The sequence below is a fragment of the Rhinopithecus roxellana genome, chromosome 9 (assembly GCF_007565055.1).
Source record: "Rhinopithecus roxellana isolate Shanxi Qingling chromosome 9, ASM756505v1, whole genome shotgun sequence".
Classification (NCBI taxonomy): domain Eukaryota; kingdom Metazoa; phylum Chordata; class Mammalia; order Primates; family Cercopithecidae; genus Rhinopithecus; species Rhinopithecus roxellana.
In genome coordinates this window covers 112,913,071-112,938,392 of record NC_044557.1, presented here as the reverse complement: position 1 = coordinate 112,938,392, position 25,322 = coordinate 112,913,071, and the positions used below count along the sequence as shown (strand labels likewise).

Genomic DNA, 25,322 nt, shown 5'->3' with positions numbered 1-25,322 from the left:
CCAAATGAGCAGTACAGTCAAGAAGTATACCTGATCCTGGATGAGCCTTGGAGATGTAACCTGAATAAAACCGGAAGTCCATGTGTCCCTGCCACAACATGATGTCACACCCAAACATTTCAGCAGCTGAAAGTAATTGAAAGCAGTTCTAGTTTTTCTCTGCATTTTTCATAGAACATTGAAGTAATTATAGAAAATTCACTTCATAAGATATTGCCTCATTATTTTGTTCTCCATTCAGCTCCCGCATCAGCCACCGTAAAGTCTATAACCCTCATTCTCCATTGTTCTTCCCCAGTTCTCACCCTTACTTTTTCCTGTCTGTTTTTTCCTGTCTCTCGTGTGTAAACCTTAGCCCTTTCTACCACAATTCCACCATTTTCCCACTGATATCCTGATCTGAGCTAGGCCTGCGAGGTCAGTGGTAGGGAAGTGGGTGTGTGGAGAACAAGACTGTGAAGACTCAATCAGGATCAACATTACCTTCCTCGTGTGTGTTTAGACGTCCCAAGGAGGTAGTCATTGTGGACCAAAGGATCCTGACTTACAAGGCAGATGGCATTTGTGTGTACTCTGAAAGAGGAATAGAACTTAGAAGACTTTTTAAAGCACACATGCTTATTAAGGAAGATTTCAAAAGTGGAGAAGAAAAAAAAAACTACCCAATAGGAAGAAATGAAGGCACATAGTGAAAAAATCTTGAAATAGAGAAGCTCCTTGCCTTAAAAACAGAAAAAGCCCACAATAAAAAGCCTCGTCGAGTGTCTGCTCTCAATAAACATCGTACTAAGTGCTCTAAGTCACCATAGACCCTGATAAAATATTTTCAGAAGGGAAAAATTTGCGCTGATTACTTCTCTCTCTAACAGGAGTTGGATTAGGACAGTGTGTTTTAAACAGCCAAATGCAGAGCCAGGAATCCCTGTTCACATCCCATCTCCACCATCTGGTAGCTGCATGACCTTGTGCAAGTTCCTTAATTTGGGTTTCCTCGTCTGTGTAAAATAGGGACATTGATGTGATAATATCTCACAGGACAGTTGCGAATATTTAAATGAATCAACATGAGCAGATCGCTGCTCAACACTCAAGAAGCATTAGTTGTATTCTTCACTATTATTAGTTGTAATATTACTTTCCATTGAAATCTGTCTGCGTAGTTCTTTTTGAACTGATTATAATAATATAATACAACTCCTGGCTATTGAGTGTGGAGATAGAGGCACCTCACTATGTCAGCAGTTAATACATGAGATTTTGTTTAATCCTTGAGAGCATTCTGCATGGTAGGGCCCTCCTGCGTAGCAAGGAGGGACTCTTTCCCAGTCTGTCTGTAGTTTGGCCAAACCTGGTCCACTTCCTGGTAGAAAGGGGTATCCTCTAGTTCCTTTCTCCTCTCCATCTCCCTGTTTTTTTTTTTTTATTTAAAAATCATTTTATTATTAATATCATTATCCCATGTAGCCTAGTGCCTGTCATGTATAAGGAATGTCGGTAAATACTCCATTTGAAGCTTCTTTGTACACATTTCCATTGTTAAATAAACTCTGAATTCACATAAAAAGCTGAACTTAATAACTCATATTTCCTTCTCTTGTAACGGACACATATTGGTAAAATATAAATATTCTTGGGCTCAGGCTTTGTTCTAAGGTCAGTAATTGATCACATGGTACAGCTATTGACAATAAAACCAAGAAAGTGTCAGCTGGTGTCCTGGCATGAACTAGTGCTGAGGTGAAAGCAGAAAATTCACATTTGGTTTCTGGGCCAAGGTGGGGCAGGAATGATGGTGGGGAGAAGAGGACAGGGAATGAGTCAGATGGGCGCAGGTGAAAGATCTGCATGGGTTCTCTTGCTGTCTCTTGTAGCTAACCCAGATAAGTCTTAAGTTTATGAAGACCAGGTTTCTGAGAGGTTCTTCTCTTCCTGCAGTATGTGGAAATCTAGCATGTGCACCTGAGATGCTAGCAGTCTAAAGAGAACGGGTACATGTCTCAGGAGTCCACACTAGCTGTACTTTTAATTTTTTCAGTATGAATTTCGGAAGAAAAAAATTTGCGCTGATTACTTCTCTCTCTAACAGGAGTTGGATAAGGACAGTGTGTTTTAAACAGCAAAATGCAGAGCCTGGATGCCCTGTTCCTGAAGAAAACTAAGGACAACCTAAAGAAAAACTTTTACTCTTGCAAGATTTTAATTTATTCCTTTTCTCTTTTAATTAGGGGAAACCCATTTCTAACAGATTCTGAAACTTTTGGCTACCTTTGTGTGGTGGATAGGATAGGAGACAAGCCTTGTTCCTTATTTGATGGACTTTTTTTTTTTTAATATATATGTTTCTATTTTCATCAAGTGGGAGTAAATACATTCTGGGCTTTTCCTGAGGCAATGTAGGCCAGCTTTTATTCACGACAGGGCTTTCTTATTAGAGTTACGTAATCCTTGTAGAAGAGTAGGGGATTTCTCAGAGAAGATTTTTTAAAAAATGCAATACTTGATACACTTTAATTATTTCTGCACTATAATAACAATATCATATAAACCCACACTGTTTAGGACTTCAGTTCCAGTTGAGTACATTTTAGCCTGATATGTACAAATAAGAGTGTTCTAAGGCCATAGCCAAGCCAATCATAGGACTCTTCTGCCATCCTCTCCCTTGTTCTCCCCCGCCCCCCGCCTTCTAACACTCAGAGAGAAGGTCCTATGAGGTTGAATGTGCACCAGGAACTCCAGCAGGAGTTGCCCACCCTAGCAGAAAGGACCACATTATTTGGTGGTTTTAGGTTCTCTTGTGTTTTCAAGTTTCTATAGTGACAGAAGTTCTCTCTAGAGAGGACATTTCCTATTGGTCCTTGTAGGAGCCAGGGTTCTCCAGAGAGAAAGGACCAATAGGAAATGTATATACATCATATATATGATATATAGTATACATGATGTATATATAATACATAATATACATATGATAGTTATTATATATAAATATATATGATATCTAGATATATATAATACATGATAGCTAGATATATATGAGATAAGGAATTGGCTTATTGTGGGGTGGGGTGGGAGCTGGCAAGTCTGAAATTCATAAGACAGGCCAGCAGGCTAGAAACCCTGGCAGAAGTCGATGCTCCAATTTTGAGGCAGAATTTTTTTTTTTCTCCAGGAAACCTCAGTTTTTGCTCTTGAGGCCTTCAACTGATTGGATGAGACACACCCACATTATCAAGGGTAATCCCTCTATTTAGAGTCAACCAATTTGTAGATGTACCTTCAGTGTAACACCTAGATTAGTGTTGGATTAAGTAACTGGGTGCTAGAACCCAGCCATGTTGACAAAAAACTAATGATCAAAATCCTGAAACTCTCTTTCATCTACGGAATCCTTGGACTTCTGAATCCTCTTGCTGGCCCAGAAAAGATCATGCGGACGTCTTCCTTCATTCAGGGGGATAATCTGATCTGTTGGAGGTCCTTTGCTCAGACCTTCAGGGCAGTGTGGTAATTTAAATTGCCTCAGAGGTGATGAATAGAACTCTCGAATGTACTTTCAAAGTCTTGCTGAGAAATAAATCAACTCCTGTTTGTGTTGAATGGTAGTAAAATCTCTTAGGAAAGAGCCTGAAAATGTGGAGAGGACTTATGCTTCTGGGAGTTTTTATGCCTGGACTTTGACAAAGTGGAACATATGGAGGAATCAATGAGTGTCATAGAGATGGGATCAATATGCAGACTTTCTGACTAAATGGACACCCTCAATACAGCACACTCTGAGTCAGAGAAGGTGAGGCATAGAGACAAAGATACATCCACATTGTGAAAGTGTAAAACCGATGTCCAGCTCACAGAGGCAAGAGTCTTCACCTTTCTGAGCTATTTCCTAAGAGACTGGATCATCATCTTATCTAAGCAATAGTTTATTATTTCTTAACCAACTTGGGAAAATTATTAGAAAGGTGGGGGTGAGGGGAGACACATCCCAGGCCTGACACAATGTCTCCAAAATACCCTCTTTTCCCAGTGAAAGTCGGGGAGCCAGCCTGCCTTGGATTCAGGGCCAGAGAATACACAGAAACCCTCGACTTCTCATCCAGGCCACCATATGGCGAGAGCAATGAGATCCCCCTCCCATGTTGTATTGTGGTCCACTGGTACCTGGGGACACAGAGTCCTCACCTGGTGGTCTTGCTTCATGGTAGAAGGACTCATAGTTCTCTAGTTCTCTTAAGCCCTTTGAGCTGACCATGTGTTTGAGGCAAGACTCTTTAGAATACCTATTGGGACAGGGGGACTGAGGGATAGCAAAGAAATAGACAAAGGGAGCATATCAAGGAATTAGCTGGTACCTGCACATATCAGCTGCACTTCAGCAAGATTTATAACCAGAATCTGTGAATTTCCAAACCCAAATATAGTGATAGTCACATTTGACCTTTAAAAAGCATTCCCCACAGGGGCTATAAGGGCTTTGCAAAAAAATCTTCCTTTCTATCATGAAAACGAAAAGCTGCACGCTTTCTCCTTTGCCCCAGATCGACTGTGAAGGGATTTGAGGCCCCACAGCCCATCGTGACTCACAGGCAGCTGCTCTGACCTGAAGTTTGCACAGACCTCCAAAGAAGACCGTCCAGAGGCTCAGCTGCCCAGTGATTAGGCCCCAAAGAGTGATTCTGTGTTTCTGGCAATTGACACACACACATGCGCAGGCACACATTCACGAATGCACTGCACAAAAGCAGGTGAAGTGCATTCACGAGGATAGGCTGAAGTGATGTGATGGTGGGTTGGGGGGTGACATATACACTCAGGAATTAGAGAAACGAAGGCTGACAAATGATAACTTCCTCAGAGCCCCCTCTGCAAGGTTTCAGGTGCTCTGTTGACACTTTGCCGTATGTCTGCATGATACACTCACTGTAAGGCACCTCAGGTTCGTGGTGAAACCCAAGATTCTTGACCATTGCCCCATTTTTGTCCTCACAAGTCACACTGATGACTCCTCTCAGCTCCTTCTGTGCACCCCGGGTTTTCTGAAGTTCTCAGGACTATTTAGGGATAAAATATATCACAAATATAACTCTTCAAAATTGCAGGAGTTACAAGGGAAAAGATATGTCAGAATTTCCAAAAAAAAGGAGAAGAATATTCTCAGGACAGGTGAAAATACCACCAGGCCCCTGAGTGTAGTGCCCTGCTCGGTTGTGTAATCCCAACAATAGGAAAATGACCAGGGTACAGAGCTGCTGGGGAGCTGTGAGAACAGGACTGGCTTTGGAAACCCCTGTTAAGATCGTCTCCGCAGGGCCAAAGCAGGTGTTTCCAAAGTACCCAGAAACAGGTCTGGGAAAAGGCTCAGTCCTCTGTTAAAGAGTGAATTCTTTATTTTCTGTGCATCTGGTGTGTTTTCGGACACCAGTGGGTACAATTGTAGCTATATAGGCACTTCCAGGGGAAACTTGCTGCTCTGATATTTAGCATGGGTGTTAAAGGTGCAGAAATAGCTAGACTTGCAATGTCTTGTGCCAAATCATATATTTGCAAGAATCAAAATTCAGGTTTAGACATCTGATTACCAAACCACAGAACTTCAGGATTAGTCATGCTAATGAAAGCCATTTGGCCCTGTTTTCTCTGCGAACAAAGCTATCTGTGTTGGTTCATTTAATCTAGCTTATATCTGGCAATTATTGATATTAAATTGATTTAGTGTTTCCAAAGATGTTTCAGACACCAAACACAAAACTCCCAGTTTATTTTACAGCTGAATACAGAACATGAATTCCTTCCTGATGTAATCAGCTTTTCGTTTAACCCCTAAAGTGTAAGCATTGATCCTTCCCTAACTTGGTGACTTAATTACCAACCATCGCGCCCTCCTTCCGTGTAATTTATTTTCTGGAAATAAACAGAACCCTGTGGGTGGAGGGTCACTTGCCTAAGCTCTGGGGAGGATCACTTTTACTGAGTAGGAAGACAATTGCGAAGTGTGTCGTGGTTACTTACCAGAGGCTGAATCTACGGTAGGAACATTAATGATATCTGCTATTTCACAAGAAAGTTCTAAAAGGTGTTTTAAGTTGTTTCCCAAAGCACCTAGGTAATTCTCCCATCATCTCTCAGAGGCATTACCCAATTTTACAGGGAAGATATGTGAGGGAACTTGTACGAGGGATGACAGTAGGCAAGTGAGACTCAGAGAGGTGAAAATATTGTCAGTAATATAAACTGTAATTGAACATGAGTGCCTGCCTCTTAAGTTTTATCCTCTAGGTCACACTGCCTCCTACATTACATTATCGGTATTAACATAACCATGGGAGATTAATTTTATAGATCACATGAAAAGCAGATGACATTTATCTTCACTTTTCAATGCATCATCTCATTAGGAGAAGCATAAACATTCAGCCCAGGTTAAAAGAGTTAAGAACAAAATTAGGTCGGGCGCGGTGGCTCAAGCCTGTAATCCCAGCACTTTGGGAGGCCGAGACGGGCGGATCACGAGGTCAGGAGATCGAGACCATCCTGGCTAACACGGTGAAACCCCGTCTCTACTAAAAAATACAAAAAACTAGCCGGGCGAGGTGGCGGGCGTCTGTAGTCCCAGCTACTCGGGAGGCTGAGGCAGGAGAATGGCGTAAACCCGGGAGGCGGAGCTTGCAGTGAGCTGAGATCCGGCCATTGCACTCCAGCCTGGGCGACAGAGCGAGACTACGTCTCAAAAAAAAAAAAAAAAAAAAAGAACAAAATTAATCTGCTAACTGCTTTATTATTAAAAAAAATCAAAGTCAATCAGCCTTTATCTACCAAAAAAGGCTTTGTTATTATTGTATTGGGTTAGAAAATTTTCCTAACAGAATAATAAACTTCCAGATGAGGACAAACTGTGAAAAACCATGAGCTGGCCCTCACTAGGCCTGTTGGTTGAATTACATCAAACTTGAATAAAAAAGTTCTCCTGTGCCCACGACCTTGGCTAACAAAGCAGGGAGATGGGAACACCTTTTGTTCAGTTTAGAACTTGTATTGCAAAACGAAAAACACAAAACGAAACTTGAAGCAGGCTTATCACTAGGAGTGATGAAATCTGCTTTTTACATAGACATATATATGTGTGTATGTTTACAAATAGAATCATTGCCTGGTTGTGTGTTCAGCATGATTTTGATGTGATCATCCTGGCAAGCTGAGAGATGGTAAAGAAAACAAAACAACCTGATTTTTCAGGTTCTGTCTTAATTCAAGGCACGGTTCTATCAGGAGGAATGGTGGAATTGTAGCTTCAATTTGGGTTGAATGAGGAGCTCATAAATTCTGACTCATGTATGAAACTAGATGATTTCCTTGTCATGGTGTTGGGCCACAGGCCTCTCTGGGCCATTTCTGGGAGTGGTTATGCTGCCTATGGGCTTGCCAGGGAGAGCCTGATGTCAGATCCCTGCACAGACTGGCCTTTCTCCCAGCGCGGCTGGAGTGACTCCGCTGTGCGCCTTCCCGAGGGACCTGTGGCTGTCTCTTTCCCATGCTTCCGGACCCCTTCCTGCTGCTCACTTGAGTCCTGGCAACTCCCTGAGAAAGCAGAACAGGCTCTGTGGCCTCTGAGTAAAGGGCTGAGATGTTTTACTTCCAGGTCAGCTGCTGATTCTCCAAGGGATGCATTTTTTTTTTTCCTTTAGTAGTTGTATTCCATTATTCACTGTGTAGGGAGAAATCAAAAACCCAACTCTAAACTCCAGGGTCAGGAAGAATCGTGTCAGTAAAATGGTCTCTGGCTTTTGCAGATTATTGGATACTGAGCATGTCAATTAGGCCTTTCCCCACCACTGATGTGAAAACATTTGTCATTTATTTAATTCTCTGCCTCATTCCAAAAAGAGCTTGAGAAAGTTCATTTGGTTTATCAGCACTCCTTTCAAAGGCAGTAGAAGATGAGAGAGCCAATGACACTGAAAATTTCAACTTTTGGGGACTAGATGCAACTTTTATGTTTTTTGTGTTACCCTGCCTTTTATGATATATATGGATGTGGGTGTGTTGACTTAATGATATCTGTTCTGGCAGAGGAAATGGGTGCCTGAACTATTTTAAAGTTTAGGATCTATGTAGATATCTAAAAGCCCCACATTCTTTTCCTCAAGAAAGGTTTTCTTATTTGACTCATCCTTATTATATGATCTTAAGTGAATGTACTGTGTAGAAACACATTTCTACCGCACCAGGCTTTGAGAATCAATCTCATTTGATGAAGGGTAGGAATAAGTACCTAAAATAAATGCTAATTTTTAGAAATTATCCAGATTTATAAAACATAGTATAACATAAAACCAGATTTTTGTGTTTTGTTTTGTTTTAAAGAAAAAAAGCAAAAAACAGCCTCATCAATTTGGAAGTTATTTGGAAAGCTGAAGTTTGGGCTGGGCTCAGTCCAGCACTTTTGAAACTTCAATATAAATTCAGGTTCTGGTTTTCAGCAAAGTGGGGCTGATTTGTGGGAGTCCCATGAATCTGCCCCATTTACATTGAGCCTTTCGTTGAACCTGAGTGAGAAATCCTAGTGACTCCAAATGGGATGGGAGATTTCATGCCTAGCCTCCATTTTTGAAATAAGATGGCTCAGTTTCACCTTGTTCTAAGAATCCAGCATATTTCTGAGCAACAGTGTAATATGGCATGGAAGGAAAGATTAGAAATTCCAGGTACACAGAAGCAGTGCCCAGGGGCTGTGCCTGTTCTCAATGGGCGCATCCTGGGGTCTGGTGTAGGCTCTGGTTCTCCCGTGAGACTTTTCGTTTGAGCAGCAATTTTTTAAAGAGAAAATGGAAGAAGAGATTCTGGACATCTACTTAGGAGCAAAGTAAAAATTAATTACGTAGTGTCCTCTGCAAGATGACCAGAGTCAGCACAAAATGCAGTGGTGTTACAGAGAATAACGAAACGTGAAACCGATAGCATTCTCTTGTGGTATATTTAAAAAAAAAGATTTCATTTTTGGTACTAAGATGTGGAAACCTTCAAAAAGTTGATAATTCCCATAGAGTTAATAGAGGCTTTGGGATCAATAAAGTTCGAATCACAAAAGGAACAAATAACTGATTACTGATTCCTGGAACATTGTATAGATATAGGGGTTGGGTAGAGCTTAGACCGATGTGATCATTGTCTACTTTATTGACTATACTCTGGCATATTATTAGCCTTATCTGAATGCCTTTTGTATCAAATTCTTGACCTGATTTTTGTCCCAGTTTCTCTTTTATATTATCTAGGTTTAGTTCTTCTTTAAGGAAAAAAAAAAGTTAAAAAAAATTCTAATGAAAGCCGGCTGACTCTACTATGAGTAATATAAGAAAATCTGTTTTGCTTAGGGAATGACAGAGTATTGAAATACCTGGTTTTATATTTTTATGTGGGTTTGGCAAATGTGGTCTGAAAGTGGCTAATATGATACCTGACCCAGTGTTATTAGCTAATGATAATTCCACATGTACCAACTGCTACCTGTTAGCCTACAGGTGCTTTCTTTTTTCCTTTTTTTGGCACAAAGGTGTATGCACTGTGAATGTGGATCTTCATGGTTGAAGTGGCGGCAAGCCGCCATAGTTTTCAGATAAAATTGAGCCTAGCTGTAATTACTGTCTCGGTTTCTCTATTTCAGTCATCCTTCTTCCCAACTTACTGCCCCCCTGCCCTGCTGACCAACTTTTAGGTAGCACATAAAAAGTACAATACATCACTCAGAATTTGCAAACTGGGGAGAGAGCAAAGATAGGCAAGAAAGAAGGAGGCAGAGAGACTGAATCACAAGAATAAACTAGAAGTGAAGTGAATGGAGGAAAATCCTCCTGCCAAAATAAAAATTAGAGAAATTTTTCGGAATGTGTATATTAGGTGAAAAAAAAAAAAAATCCATTAGCTAAAGTGCAGCTTTGTTAACTAACTGCTTTATACCTTATTGCTTAAATGCCACCAAATTTCTCTTTCTCCCTCACAGCTGATTAGAAATTACTCAAAAGCTGACTAACTCTGCATGGGTCACAATCGCTTTCTCTCTGCCTGCTCTCCCGAGTACATAGTTTGAAATTGGGTAGGCAAAGCTGAAGAAAATAGCCAAACAAAACACAACCCCAAACACAAAACCTCTTGCTTGTCAATAGGTGGGACTTGCTTGAAGGACCTGCCTAGCTCTTTCTGACTCAATTCTGCTCCAGTCTCAGGCCAGTGCTTTATGGAGGAAGTGGCGAAAGTCACCATTTCACCCTGTGAGTTTAACCATTAAGCGTTTTCTTGCTTTATAAAAACAGACGCGCATGTGCTCCTGACTACAGGGAAACCAGGCCTCCTATTATAACCACTCAAAACGGGATATGAGGAATCGGAAAGAAAAGCACAATAGTTTCAAATGACTTTCTTGAAAGGTGAGGACATTATTAAAGATTTTCATGACCCTTTGTGTATTCTTTTGAGAGAAAATGATTTTGGCCTCTTATTAGTCTTATTATTCCAGTTGTTGTCATGTTCCTTCCGAGAAACTACTAGAAACACAGAAAGCTCTTTTTCGTTGAGGCTTAAAAAAAATTCCTGAACCATTTAATCTCTCTCTTTTTTTTTTTTTTCTTTGAGACAGAGTCTCGCTCTGTCGCCCAGGCTGGAGTGCAGTGGCGTGATCTCGGCTCACTGCAAGCGCCGCCTCCCGGGTTTACGCCATTCTCCTGCCTCAGCCTCCCGAGTAGCTGGGACTACAGGCGCCCGCCACCTCGCCCGGCTAGTTTTTTGTATTTTTCTAGTAGAGACGGGGTTTCACCGTGTTCGCCAAGGATGGTCTCGATCTCCTGACCTCGTGATCCGCCCGTCTCGGCCTCCCAAAGTGCTGGGATTACAGGCTTGAGCCACCGCGCCCGGCCCCATTTAATCTCTTTAGATGGGTACTGATGCAAAAGCTATGGTTTGGCTTACAAAAACTCTCCGAAAGTGTTATGTTTCCAAACTACCCAAGTAATAACATTGCTTAACTCTGAAAAACTGTGACAGCCTTTTCCAGGTGCTTTCAAAGTATTTTTTGCACTTGAGTTAGTTGTTGCAATAGATAGCCCCAGGAGGTAGCTGTCCTGGGTTCTCCTTCCAGATAAGGAGAAGAGAAGACAGCTCACACAAACGTCTTTCAGGGAAGAAGCAGAAACAGTGCCCCTGGCATCTGCTCCCAGCTTTGGTCAACAGCCTCCAAGGTGCTGGTGTACTTTTCAACTTTCTTAACTCCCAAGCTAGCTTATCTTGTAGCTTTGTTTATTTAAAAAAAATTTCTTTTTTTTTTTTTTTTTTTTGGCTGCCTGGTATTGAGAAGGTGTGTTTAGTATGGTAATGAGCCTGGGAAAATGGTTTCCATTCTCCAGAAGTTTCTATTTATAGACTCACTATAAAAAACTGAATTAATAGAAAGCTAGGCACATTTCAAGTGGCTTCATCTTTTTGACTTAACAGTCTTTTGGCCACTGATAGCATAGGGATTTAGCTGAGTGGAAGGACCAGGGAGCTCTCTCTTTGCCCTAAAATTATATTTCTCCTCTCTTTGAAGGTTGACTGACTTCTTGCCAGAACATGCATTTCCCACTTTCTTCCTGGAGTCTTCCTCAACTTGCATGACCACTAAGCTTCCCTTGCCCTTCCAGATTTCCACCCTGCTCTGAATTTTCTAAGGAGTCACCTACCCAAACCTTGGGCTTTCCTGATCCTGGTTTATTTTTGGGAGTCAAAATGAAGCTTGATGCTTGGTTGGAAAACTCTATAGTTTTCACAGTGCACAGATGCATACTTTTCTTTGAGACTCTCCAGCATTAAAGAGAGACCCTTCATTGTAATAATTACCGAATGGATACAGTCCTAATGGAACTTAATTGTTTCCACTAGATGGATCTCGGGTGTTTTTGGCAGCCAAAATGAAAATGATTCCAAATACCATCAAAGGAGCTTATAAGCACCCAGCATGCACAGAGTGTTTTGATATACAGTGGAGTGTTAATATCATTATCTCTCCTAATACAACATACGGTTACTTTAATCCTTTCCCGCCTCTGTGATCTTGGAAGATCCGACAGATAGAAGGCAAAGAATAAAACATTATATACAAGGAGACAAAGGGAGAATTAGTCCCCATCCTCCGGATATGATTTTTTTTTTGATTGTTTGAATGTTGGCTTCAAATATGTACCTTTATCAATACTGACTTCTGTATCTTCCATGCTAGTTTGAGTTTGTATGCGACATCAAACATACCTTTTCACACATGTTCTTTCCAGATTTTTTTTAACACTTACTTAGCAGTTTATAGAAGGAAGTGAATGATCTCCTCAAGCTGCTTACAAATTAAAAAAAAATCTGTGCTTATTAATTATGCAGGATTAGTCTAATTATAATTCAGCAAATTAATTAGCGACAGAAGGTGTTCTGAAACATTGGAGTACATTTGCATGTTAAATGGAGAGGCTAGTCTGTAATATATGTAAATTTATGCATGGCTTCATAGTTTAATTTAAAAATTTGCAGCTGCATATGGTATGGGAGCAGGTGAAAAGTCAGTTTTAGTTTAATGATGCTAACAAACATTGGATGGTGTCCTGTCTTAGCAAGAGAATGCACTCATATCTGCTAATCTATGAATCTGTCATAAGAATATAACGTTACATAGAGACACAATCTCAAGGTCATTGGAGAGTGAACCCATAGGTGCAATAGGTATAAAGCTGAAAACTGCAGAGAGAAAATGGTGCCAGGAGAAGCCCACACTCTGAACTTTGTCCGCCACTTTCTCCAACGTTGCATGTTGCGTCATTCCACCTTAGTTCAGGGAAAGTAATGCTCCAGCCTGAGTAAATAGGGGTATCTTTTTGTCTCGCTGGTATCTGTTCTGGCAGGTGTGAAATAGTTGTCCAACCTTGATTCCCTTTCCAAATCTCCACATTTGCACTCCATTTCAATTTCCTGGAGTCGTGGGAAAGTTATTACCGAGTTATGAATTAATGGCAGGGTAGAGAGTTTTACACATTGGCCTCAACCATCTGGCAAAACAGTAAAACCAGCGGACCAGGCAGCAGCAAAGGGCTCTGGGTGTAATTGGTGTTCACTGCTCAGCCTAGCATAGATGAGCTCTGCCGGGAGGGCAGAGAATGGGAGGGGGAGGGGAAGGATGGGGAAGGCAGGATGGGGAAGGGGTGCTGAGGAAATGGGACGGTGAGGACCCATTAAGCTGATGGCTGACTAATAACTTCATTTCTCTCCTTCACCCGAGAGTCATGGTACTGGAAAGGGAAATAGATTTGTATTCTGATTCTGAAGTCTCACGGAAAGATCTTTTTTCTCCATCCGTAATATGATTCAGTTTTGCTGAGTTCTTTTTTCTTTTCTGGATAAGAAAACAGAGGAAAGGATAAGGGCAAAGAAGAGGACATGGGTTGTTTCTTTTTTAAAAAGGAAAAGATGGAACCTTGTGCATTGCAAAGAGCCCTCCAAAGACATTTTATGAGAACAATTAGAATTACAAACATGCTCTTAGTGTGTGTTTCATTCCAATTCAAGCCCAAAGAGTTCGATTATTATTTTCATTAATGGTGTCAGATTTTTATCTGAGTACAAAAACAAGGACTTTTCCTTAGAGATTTTTTTTCCCTGTGAGCCTCATGGTGTCGAGGAATAGAATTCAGGAGAATGAAGATGCGTCTGAATATAGAAGGGGGGAAAAAAAAACCAAAACCACAAACACACAAAAACCTCCCAACATCTAACCCCAGGTTCTCAGAAACTGTAGTGTGTTACCAATCAGAAATAAGTGGAGAATCAAAGTAGCCCCTTGTTTTTGCACTTCAGCAGCCTTTTACAGTCAACTGCTTGCCATTTGGGGTATGGGAGACGTTCCCTTCAGAGGAAATCGTGAAATTCCTTTGAAATGAAGTCTATCGGTATGGAGTCAGGGAGTCAGATTTACGTAGTGGGGGAAGTAGCTCCTTCCTGATATCTAAATGAATGCAGCAGATTCTACTCGGGAGGCAGTGTGTTCAGTAATGAAGGAGCTCTTGCCAAACTGAAACGCTACTTCCAGGGACTTGAGCACGGAATAGAAAGTGACTCGATGGGGCCTGTTGCCAGTCAGAAGCCAGCATATTGTGTGGGTAGCTCTGAATTCTTTTGCTGGCCAGAGTTTACTGAAAGCAGGAATGACGACTCTCATCCACCACTTTTTGTGTTTTTGTGGTTCTTTTTTCCCCTACTATCTGTGAGAGTGGATTAATTACATGTGTGTGTGTGTTTTTTTTTCTTTTACTATCTGTTTCTTAAAAATTAAGGGAAGTTCTTCCAGTGGAGTACACATTAATATTGGAGAGATAAGCAGGGTAGAGAGGACTAGACTGAAATTTGCGGCAACTCCTTCTGGAATAATTTTGTTTGGAAAATTGTCTGGTTTAAAATGTGGTGGGGGAGAAAGGGGCAATACATGGGAAGGGATCATGAGTATGTGTAGCAAAAGGTGACGAAGCAGACTTACTTTGTACCAGGCATTTACCCAAACACTTTGCATGAATAACTAGTCTTCCCTACTGGCCTTGAAAGGTGTTTTTTGTTTTGTTTTGAGATAAGAGTCTCACTCTGTAGCCCAGGCTGGAGTGCAGTGGCATGATTTTGGCTCACTACAACCTCCACCTCCCAGGTTCAAGTGATTCTCATGTCTCAGCCTCCCAAATCACTAGGATTACAGGTGGTGGGCACCACCACACCTGGCTCATTTTTGTATATTTAGTAGAGATTGGGTTTTACCATGTTGGCTAGGCTGGTCTCAAGCTCCTGATCTCAGGTGATCAGCCTGCCTTGGCCCCTGAAGTGCTAGGATTACAGATGTGAGCCACTGCCCCTGGTCATAAGGTCTTTAATTGTTACTGAAAGTCCCTAATTGTTACAGTACAAATTAAATCATCATCATCAGCATTGTAGAAGCTGTGAAATCACGTGGGCTTGGTGTGGACACCCCAATTAGCTGCTGCATATAAGACTGAAATTATCTGCTACCAAATGCATTAGCTTGTTGGTCTATTTAAAAATCTCCATCATGGAGATCCTGCTCTGTCCCTTGGGTAAGTGCTCCCAAAATTTAGCCTTGGTGACTTGATTCCCAAAAAATGTTTTCCAAGATTTAATTCAACTTCTTTCTTTCCACGTTCGATTTTCAGCTTTTTCCCTCCTATTGTCTTGATAGACAAATGGCCCTGAATCTTCCTCATGCACTTGAATAATCTTTTTTTTTTTCAAAAGGCTAAAGCTATTTGGGTTATGCCATCTTTGGACAATCTGGGTTCTTGAGAAGTTTTGTTTTCTGAATATCTGATAGATTTACTTATCTTTTCCTTTGTGTCCTCCAAAATAGTCACAGAACTTCTAGAGAGTGCACTCCCCCATAGGAATGGTAGATATTTTTATTCGTTTGCTTGTTTTGTTTTGCAACATGAAGGGCTGCACTCTCATTCCAGCGGAAGGGGAAGAAAATGACAGGATTCCCCCGTGTGGATCAGTAAGGCAGTTGTCCTGTGAAACAGTGTCACGTGGCAACATGTTCAGCCTTTTTTTTCCCCCCAAAGCTTGGCCAAGTTTTCACCAGACCAGCATTTTGCTAAGAGTCAGACAGACTGACTTCCACTCTTATTTTTTCTGCTTACTGTTTTGCCTTGGGCAAGTCATTTAACCTTTCTGAATCTTGTTTATCTCCACTGTAAGGTGGGGATGTTAATTTTCCTACTCCCAAAGTTGAGAAGATTACATGAAATCATGCCTGGCAATGAATATAGGCTATTATTAATTATAATTATTATTTCATCATAATCTTTTAGGCAAGAGGAATTTGAGAAGTTGAGTGTAGTAGGAAATAAGAAAATTTATTGCTTAAAACGTTTCTGTAAAGTTAAATTTTTCAGATCTGAAATGGCCTTTTATTGAAATAATCTGGGTGAACAAACATTAATGGTAATAAGTCCCTGCCTTAGGAATGTCTGTGGAGATTAAAGATTCTATACCTCTTCTGTTCATGTGTTTATTTTTACAGTTTGAAGGGTTGTTTAACTAAATGGATTCGATAGAACATCAGCTTACAAAAATGAGTTTAAACTTCATTTCGTTTAAGCCTAAAGAAGCCAGTAGGTCAAAACTATTAAGTCATCTTTCCTTTCCATGAATCTTCTTGGGCTTTTGTGCCAGCCACCGGCCATCTTGCCAAGCAGATCTCAAATACTAAGCCAAGTGTTCTCAGATGCGTCATCACCAAGTTACTGTAGGGTATAACAAGAGCCCACTGGGAGCTTGACCTCCTGGAGTCTTTTCATTCTTGTGGACTTTAGTCAGAGTCTTCACAAGATCTTTAAAGCTTCAGGGCCCTTTGTAGCCTGGGCTGACACCTCAACAACCAATAGATGTATCCAACGTACTTATCTGCAGGCCAAGGCTGGGTCCCACTGCTAAACTTCACTTTCCCTAGGGCTGCCTGGGTGTAGACTCTGCTGGGGGATCTTGAGGGAGGAAAGAATGTTCTCTGTTGTTGAAAGGATCAAAGAAGATACTACAGTGAAGATCTAGATTACAACTAGAACATCATCGTTGAGATTTTCTCTGGTCTCAGATGGAAAGCAATCACTTGCGAGTTTTCCTACCATACAAAGCTGAGTGAGCTGCTATGAGGGCTGTTCTTAGAGTGAGAAAATGAAGTCATGGGTGTGGACACCCAGTAGGCTTCTCAGTCTGGTGTGAGAGCTTGGATTGCCTAATCCCCCAAAGGATGTAAACTTGTGGAGAGGATCCTGGAAGAAGAGAGGCAACTGCCCATTCCTTTCAAATGTGATTCTATGACCCAGCTATTCCTATATTGCATAGTTCTCAGAAATGGTATGAGAGTGTTTTAAGGGAAATGGGCTCTCTCCTTTTCAGAAGCGTGCACAAACAATGAAACTCAATTGTATTTTAACTTATTGGGCTGAAAACAAGGAGGTTTAACAGCTAATCCAGACAAAAAGTGTCTTCTGCAAAATCAATGAACACATGTGGTTAAGTCCCTATGTGGTTTGTGAGGCCATTATCAACTGTATGTTTGACTCAGTCTTTAGTGACCTAGCCTGCTTATGTGACCATCATGGCAGAGAAAGAGAACTAGATACAGCATCCCCTCTCTTGGTCTTTGGAGAGTCTGGGGTGTTCTCATCTCTGTGGTGTATAAAATGTGGCCATATCATAGCAGAAGTTGTTTCCAGGGTAGGCAGAATTAGATTCTTTTTTAAGGGAGTAATGAACTAAGTTTTCAAAGTGAAAGGCATTTTGCATATTATTTTGTATACAGTGAAACTCTGTATAATGGTAGCTGTTGACTACTAAGTTCACATTCCTTTGATGTGAATTACCTTTTTTTTTTTTTTTTTTTTTTTTTTTTCTGATAGGGTCTCACTTTGTCGCCAGGCTGGAGTGCAGTGGCATGATCTTGGCTCACTGCACCCTCCATCTCCTGTGTTCAAGTGATTCTCCTGTCTCAGCTTCCTGAGTAGCTGGGACTACAGGTGCATGCCACCACGCCCAGCTGATTTTTGTATTTTTAGTAGAGACGGGGCTTCACCACGTTGTTAGGATGGTCTGGATCTCTTGACCTCAAGATACCCCCACCTCAGCCTCCCAAAGTGCTGGAATTACAGGAGTGAGCCACCGCGCCTGGCTTTATGGACTTTTTTTTATATTAAAATTTTTAAGGAGGGACTAGATCTTGTATTCCAATTTGGAGGTAAATTGAATGACTTATTCCATAAATCCCAGAGAAGTATTGTGCTGGGTTTTGTGATAGACCATTGGTGAGAATTCCAGAGTCTGTCAAGAATATTAAGTAGTTAACTTTCCTGTGATTTCGAGCCTCCTGTCCCCACCATGGAACCTTAACTCTGCACAGTACTTGTGCATCTACTTTGAGATAGGTGGGATGACGGAAGACGTGTGGAAGCCACCTACACACTTTTACTGTATTCCTGAATAGTACAGGATATTCCAGTATTTTAGAGATTGGAGAGGAGGGTATTCAGTAATAGATTCAGGGGTCTTCAGACTCATTTCAGAATCTGGGGAAACATATTTGAATAGTTTGGTTGGGGGATCCTTGGGGCCAAGGACTTTGTTTGCCACTGTGCCTGAACTTTCTGGCATACAGAGCACAATGCATATTGACCAAATGAGTAAATAAATGAATGCAGCAGAAATTTTCAATATTAAGCATTTAGTTCCATGTTTCCATATGTCTATCTTTGACCTACTGATTTCAACTTGGGACACTGCAGTCTCTTCAAGAAGCCAGGATCTCTCACTTTTTTTTTTTCTCCTGATTTATTCTTCCTGTTACATGTGTGTGTGTGTGTGTGTGTGTGTGTGTGTGTGTGTGTGTGTGTGCCATTTTTAGATCATTTTAAAGTATTTGTTTTTAATAGGTTTATTGAGATATAACTTATGTACTACAAAGGGCACCCATTCAAAGTGTATAACGCGATGGTTTCTAGTGTATTCACCGAGCTGTGCAGCCATCTTCACAGTGTCATTGGTGCAGGAAACATGCAACACCACATGGAACTTGTTGCCACAAAGATCCAGGCTTCAGTCCTTGTGTTCACCACTTACAAGCTTGTGATCTTTGGCAAGTTTCTTAAATTCTTGAGGCCTTAGTTTTTCCCAGCCGTAGGATGATTCGTCACTCATGGGGTTGTTGTGAGAATGAAATACGGTATTGTGTATTGGGCAGAGAGTGGCTACTCAGCAGACTGTGACCTCCACTCTGCGACCCCTGTATCCTTCAGCTGCTGGACCGTGCAGGATGGCTAGAGGGGACGTAGGTGGCTCTGATCTGTGATATTCCTGAAGCACCCTCCCTGCCTCAGAAGCAGAGAGAAAGAGTCCTAAAGGGACAGTGCAACTCACCCAACAATCTGCCCATCAGCCTCAGGGCACCGCCCACTCAGGGCAAGGTGTCACCCTGGATGTCCTATTTCCAAGCAGTCAGCTGTCCCCACTTACTTATATTTCACAGTTTTATCTCCGTGGGTTTGACCTACCTCTCAGAAACCCTCACTCCCACCTCTGCCACACCCACTCAGATTTCAATAAGTCATGGTCTCTTGTTTTCAGTGGTTTCTTTCCCCACTCTAACCCTTTTTGGAAGGTTCTCAACTCTGTATATTTTTCTTTGCAGTCATAAAATATTACGGTTAGAAAGAACCCTAGAGATCCCATTCAACTCCTTTGTTAAGAGAGAACGAATGTGAGGTAACTTGGTCCCGTGGTCAGTTGGTAGCCACAGGTCAAGGCTAACCCTTGGGGCATTTCCAACGATCTGTGGAGTAAAGGAACGCTCTGGTCCATTCTCCTGCCCCACTGACCTAGGGACCAGATTGCTATCTGAAGGTTTGAGTTGATGCATTGACTCCTCTTTCGATCCTCTTCATCCCTAACACAAAGGTAAACCTGTGGTTGTTAGTGTTCGCTCTTAAGGAATGGATCAGAAGCTTTGTCGTGTGCAGCATGCTCCGTAGTTATGATATTTACGTCGTCAACATTGTTTGGAGAAAGTGGAAATAGACTTCATCCTGATGAGAATCTGCACATTTGGTCTGAATCTCATAATTTATTTGGGTTTCCCGTTTCTTAGTGGAGAGCACTGACATTTTCCAGGCAGCTCTGGCTTCGGAGGGATCTAGACCCAGGGGATTTGGAGAGAATTTGTTCCCTGTAAGTTACCCCATGGCTAAATGGATGGTATGATTAGTGAAGGTTTTGTATCAAGACGCTGAGCATGGTGGATGGAGAGGGTGGAGGGCAGAGAACCAGAAGACACCAGTTAAAGGAAGAGAGAGAAAAAAAATGGAGATGTCAGTAAGCCCCAGAATTTCTTCTAATTAATATCTAGATCCATATATTTAAAAATCCAGGCCCTAATTTCTGCTGCAAGCCATTTAGAAGTAGCAATACCTTCTTTTAGAAGATATTATATAATGCAAGAGAACTTTCTGCCTCTTTCTGTCTTCTCTCACTCACCTCCCTCGTCCTCCTTCCACTTAACCTCCCCTCTCCTTCGTGAACCCAGTGCTAAGTCCTTAGAGTGCACGGGGCTGTGTAGGTTACAAACTCAACCCCCCAGACAAGCAAAAAGTCAAACTAGGTGTTTTCCATCCAAATCACTGTTAAGGGTCCTAATTTAAAATGAATAAAGCCTTTCAGCAGGCTCCACGGTTCCCTAAATCAATTTGATTTTATGTAAGCATTTATCTCTTTTGCACTTTTCCACCTACCACACCATTCATATAATAATGCCTTCATGAACATTAATGTTTTCACCAGATACATTTTGGAGCGGGGAGTGGGGGTAGTCTAACGCACAGAACGCATTACAAGGAGCCCAGTTGTGGCAAAACTTTCCAGAAATCAAGGGCTAAATGAGAAAAAGCACTCCATTTGGGTTTAGTAGGGGAAAAATGTAAATTGTAAATTGTGGCCGGGAGTGATTGAAGGCCAGTGTGGGGTGCAGTGGGGGCTATTGTTCAGAAACACACACGAGTGAGAAAAGGCAATATTTGCGTGCATTGTGAGTGTCCATGGCTGGCTCTGCTACGAGTGTATAAACGGAGGGGATCTTCACTCTTCAAGAAATAAAATGTTTGAATTCTGATCAATCTTTACTTAGATAAAAGCAGCTCTCCTTTCTAATGCACTCTGATGACCCGGGCAGAGATGCCACTGCCTTTCAGAAAGCAGCGGCAGGTTGTGAATTTGAGCACTGTGGTCGGATAGCCATGCACAACATTTTCTCTGCCTTATTCTTCCACAGATCTCTTCCATAAAGACCCCAACACCTCCGGGGCACAGGAAGCAAAGCCCAACCTCCCACCCACCCTATAAAAGATTGAAAGAGAGAAGTGAAAAGCAGATGTTATAAAATCATGAAAAAAATATTTAGCTGTTGCTTCCAAATTCACACTCAACCTTATTCATGGGAGCATGTGGCCAAATATTTCTAGCAAACAGAGTAAAAGAGCCTGAAATACAGAAAATACTCTGAAGAGCCAATTCCCCTTCTCCCCTCCTTTGTCGTTTACTGTTTATCTCCTCATCAGTTTTTTAAAGTGATAAATACATTTAATTGGAGAGCCATCTAATTCTTTTGTGTGATTGTTAAACAAAAAATAAAAATCAGAACGTCACAATGAGAACACTTCACCAACCATTGCTTTAGAATAGAATTTTTGGAAGCAGTGTTGATTTCTACTTATTTTTGTTTGTAAATCCTGAGGAAAATGTATATCTTTTCCTTTAAAGTTCTAATTCAAGGCATGGATGTGAGAGTTCTGAAGGGACTTTGGGACTGCGGTAAAATTTCGTTGTCATAGTAACAGAAAGGGAAATAGGCCTAGCTCACCTGGGACTTTAACACTGCAAAAGCTGGATTTTTTTTTTTTTTTTTTTTTTTTTTAAGGAAAAGGACTCTGCAAGTGAAATAAATGAAAAACTTACTGTATTTTGAAACAAATTTTCAAACATTAACTAGGTGAATTGCTGGAAAGGCCACTTCTGCCACTTTTCTTGGTTAACGTAGTTGCCTGATGAAAGATGCCCAATTTTAAAATTGTACAGATAGGCCATTTAAGAGAGAATATTGGCTTCAAGAAATATGTCTGACAAATGCTAACCTCGGACTATGATTCTGTGCTTTCGTATTTCTCTGAATAATCTATACATGATCTGAGAGGGACATTCACACTTCTTATTAATCATAAAAACTCTGGCATATACCTGCACCGATGGACTTTCTCTTTGGAGGATAACATAGCATTTTCTGATTTTGTAAATACTGGTTGAATATATCAGGCCACCTTCACGTATGAGCATGAAGGTGTCTGGGGCCAGTGGAGAGCCACACAGACGAGACTCTCGCCCTGGGATTCTGGGGTCAGGTCCTGCCAATTTTAACCCTGGAGCAAGACTTTCTGTACAGCAGGGGTCACTGCTGCATTTGAAGCCTTTTAAAAATTTTTTTCCAAAATGAGTGCTGTAGAAACTCCGGGGGCCAGTGTACAAACCAAAGCCCACTTTGAGAGCCGCTTAACAATCCCCCACAGTGATGGGGAAGCGGGTGCTGGGCTTCAGATTGAAAACATCCAAATTTGCAAATTGCAGAGGGTCAGCAATGTTCCTTCACAGGCAGGGCAGGTTGAAATTCCCCAGATCTGAAATATAATCGCTTTCAACTCAAATCTAATGGAATGCAGCTATATTCTCCCTTAAAAAATGTTTACTGAAAAATGTAACACATTGCTTTCTCTTCACAGATTCTTTTTAAAATTTTTCCTCAAGTGCAATCAGAATTGTTTGAAAACAGCAGGAAACCCAAGGGACATGAGACGGTTTCAGGTAAGGGGCCTGCAGATCTTTCCTGTTAAATAAGTCATCCTGTTTTCTCTCTCCTTCTCACTCTTTTTATTTTCTTTTTCTTTAAAAATTATTATTCACTGCTGCTGCTAACAATACAAAAGATAATGGTAAACGATGACCCTCAGCCACTAGCGCCGAGAGTTTCTTCATCTTGTAGTGTTTAAGCTTTCTGCCCCCATTGCCAAAGCCCTACGGGGAGAGGCACCAACCGGTGCTGGAGACTTGATTTTCAGCCCTCGGGCTGCCCACTGCACACACAGCTGCCCACAGCAGGAACCGTGTTCTTGATATTCAGCCACCTTGGGATTTTTCAAAGCAGCTTCTCTGTATTTTCTGCAAGCAACAGCCCCTGTCTTCCCTTTTCCAGCGATTAACTATTCAGTGGTCTCTCTCTGAGCCTTCTGGAAGGCAGCAGCCCAAGCAGCGTGGTCACTTTAAGATCTCAGCGTGACAACAAGACCCACGGGACGGTGACCCAGCTGCCTAGCAGTTAAATCTGCCACTGGTTTCATCACCCTTGCCACTGATGTACTGAAGAGACGAGCTAATAAAAACAGAGTGAGGCAAAGTGTATCAGGCTGGAGACGAAAGCAAGAGCAGCTCCTCTCGGCCCCCTTCCTTGAGCCTTGAAGGACCCGCATTTAATTCACCAAATGGCTTTCCTGCCACTCACACCCCGTGCTAGATATGTGGCACCTCCTCCTCCATAGAAAAATTAAAAACATGTTAAACAATAGTATGCAAGCTTGAGACTTCAAAAAATAAATCCTCACAGCAATGAGAGAGATGGGGAACCTTAGCCTCATGTTTCAGGTGAGGCAAGTGAGGTTCCGGAAGGTTGAATGACTTGCCCCTAATCACAGTAAGTAGGTGGTAAAGCCCGGAGCCAGGAGCTAGGAGGGTTTGTTTGATCAAACTCTTTCCAGCACACTATGGGCGTGCGACACATTGCAGCTGCTAGGTTTATGTTTTGCTGTTGTCTTCTTGAAATTCTGAATTTTATATATATATAAATATAAAAAATATATACATGTAATATATAAATATATATATATACATACATATATATATATATATATATATATTTTTTTTTTTTTTTTTTTTTTTTTTGAGACAGGGTCTCACTGTGTCACCCAGGCTGGAGAGCAGTGGTGTGGTCTTGGCTCACTGCAAACTCCGCCTCCTGGGCTCAAGGGATTCTCATGCCTCATGCTCTAAGTAGCTAGGACTACAGGTTTGCACCACTATGCCCTGCTAATTTTTGTACTTTTTGGTAGAGACGGGGTTTTGCCATGTTGCCCAGGTTGGTCTCGAACTCCTGACCTCAGGTGGTCCGCCCGCCTGGGCCTCTCAAAGTGCCGGGGTTACAGGTGTGAGCTACCGCATCTGACCTTGAATAAATTTTGAACAAGGAATGTGACATTCATGTTTTATTGAACCCTACAAATTATGTAGCTGGTGCTGCTGGAGAGTTTCTGTGGTTAGGCCACAATCAGACAGATGTTTAGGAGCAGAGCCATTCAAGAGTTAACAGGGAAGATGGCCAAACACAAGGCTACTGAGAGTTACTTTGAAAAACAATCTAGTATTATTATTTTTTAACCCCATCATGGCTATCAATCTTGCTGTGACAGGAACAGTCTCCATTACAATACTTAACACTATTAACAGTCTCCCTTTAAAAGGTTGGAGACTTCTTCTTTCTTGGGTAGGCTCTTTCCCTGCCTTTTTTTTTTTTTTTTTTGAGATGGAGTCTCACTCTGTCACCCAGGCTGGAGTGCAGTGGTGTGATCTCAGCTCACTGCAACCTCCGCCTGCTGGGTTCAAGCAATTCTCATGCCTCACCCTCCTGAGTAGCTGGGACTACAGGCACATGACACCTTGCCCAGCTAATTTTTGTATTTTTAGTAGAGACAAGGTTTTGCTACATTGGTCAGGCTGGTCTCAAACTCCAGACCTCAAGTGATCCACCCACCTCGGCCTTCTCAAGTGCTGAGATTACATGCGTGAGTCATCGCTCCTGGCCCTACTTTCTCGTATGAAGACAAACAGAAATAAAATCAGCCTTCTTAGGGGATCAAACAGGAACCTCGTGCATGGTGGAAGTTCACTGTGCTCAGTATTCCAAATAAAAATGTAAATAATTGCAGTCCAAAGAAGAGTGAAATTCAAAAGAATTCCAAAGTGCCTCCCTGACCAAAGCTTAGCTTCATTTCTGGAAGATACAGACACAGAGAAAAGAGAGTTGGCAGTTTGGATATTTGTTCCATCCTATTTTCTACCAGCACTTTCAAAGAGTTTTAAATTTGAGAATGTGAGGATACTCATATAAATGTGAAGAGGCTTCTATTGTAGGAGAATGTCTGCTCATTTTCCTTCTCCCAAAGTTTAGAAATATATTCAGAAAGCAAATGCATGCTAATATTTCCTCTACTTCTTTAGTTGTTTATTTAAGTGGGATTTTCATGGTGCCTGAGTTTTTCACTGGCATAGAATAAATATTGTTGATCTCCAAATGATACAGAATTGTCATCCTATGTGAAAGTGTTTGACTTCTGCAAAAACAAGGGCAAAGAGAATTGTTTAGACTTTGTGGATTCTGTGATTCTCTTATTTCTAGGGTAGAGCTAAAGTCAACTGGTAATTTGTTTGCATTTTTTTATTGAGATAAAATTAATATAACATACAATTGGCCATTTTAACCATTTAAAAGTGTAGAGTTCAGTGGTTTTTAGTACATTCACAGTGTTGTGCAACCAGCACCGCTGTCTAATTCCAGAATATTTCTATCACCCCAAGAAGAAAACTCATGTCTCCCAGTTCCTGTTTCTCCCCATTGGCTGACAACCACC

The 25,322-nt window shown here is 41.5% G+C and overlaps 1 protein-coding gene across 2 annotated transcripts in view; it reads left to right on the top strand.

Annotated features, from left to right (window-relative positions):
* Positions 1–25,322, top strand: part of EBF2 (EBF transcription factor 2) — a 207,906-nt gene that overhangs the window by 119,909 nt on the left and 62,675 nt on the right. For both annotated transcript variants that reach the window (XM_030938250.1, XM_010378143.2), the window contains exon 7: positions 22,368–22,449. In XM_030938250.1, coding sequence (XP_030794110.1) covers positions 22,368–22,449 — 82 coding nt within the window. The remainder of the gene's footprint in view (positions 1–22,367; positions 22,450–25,322) is intronic.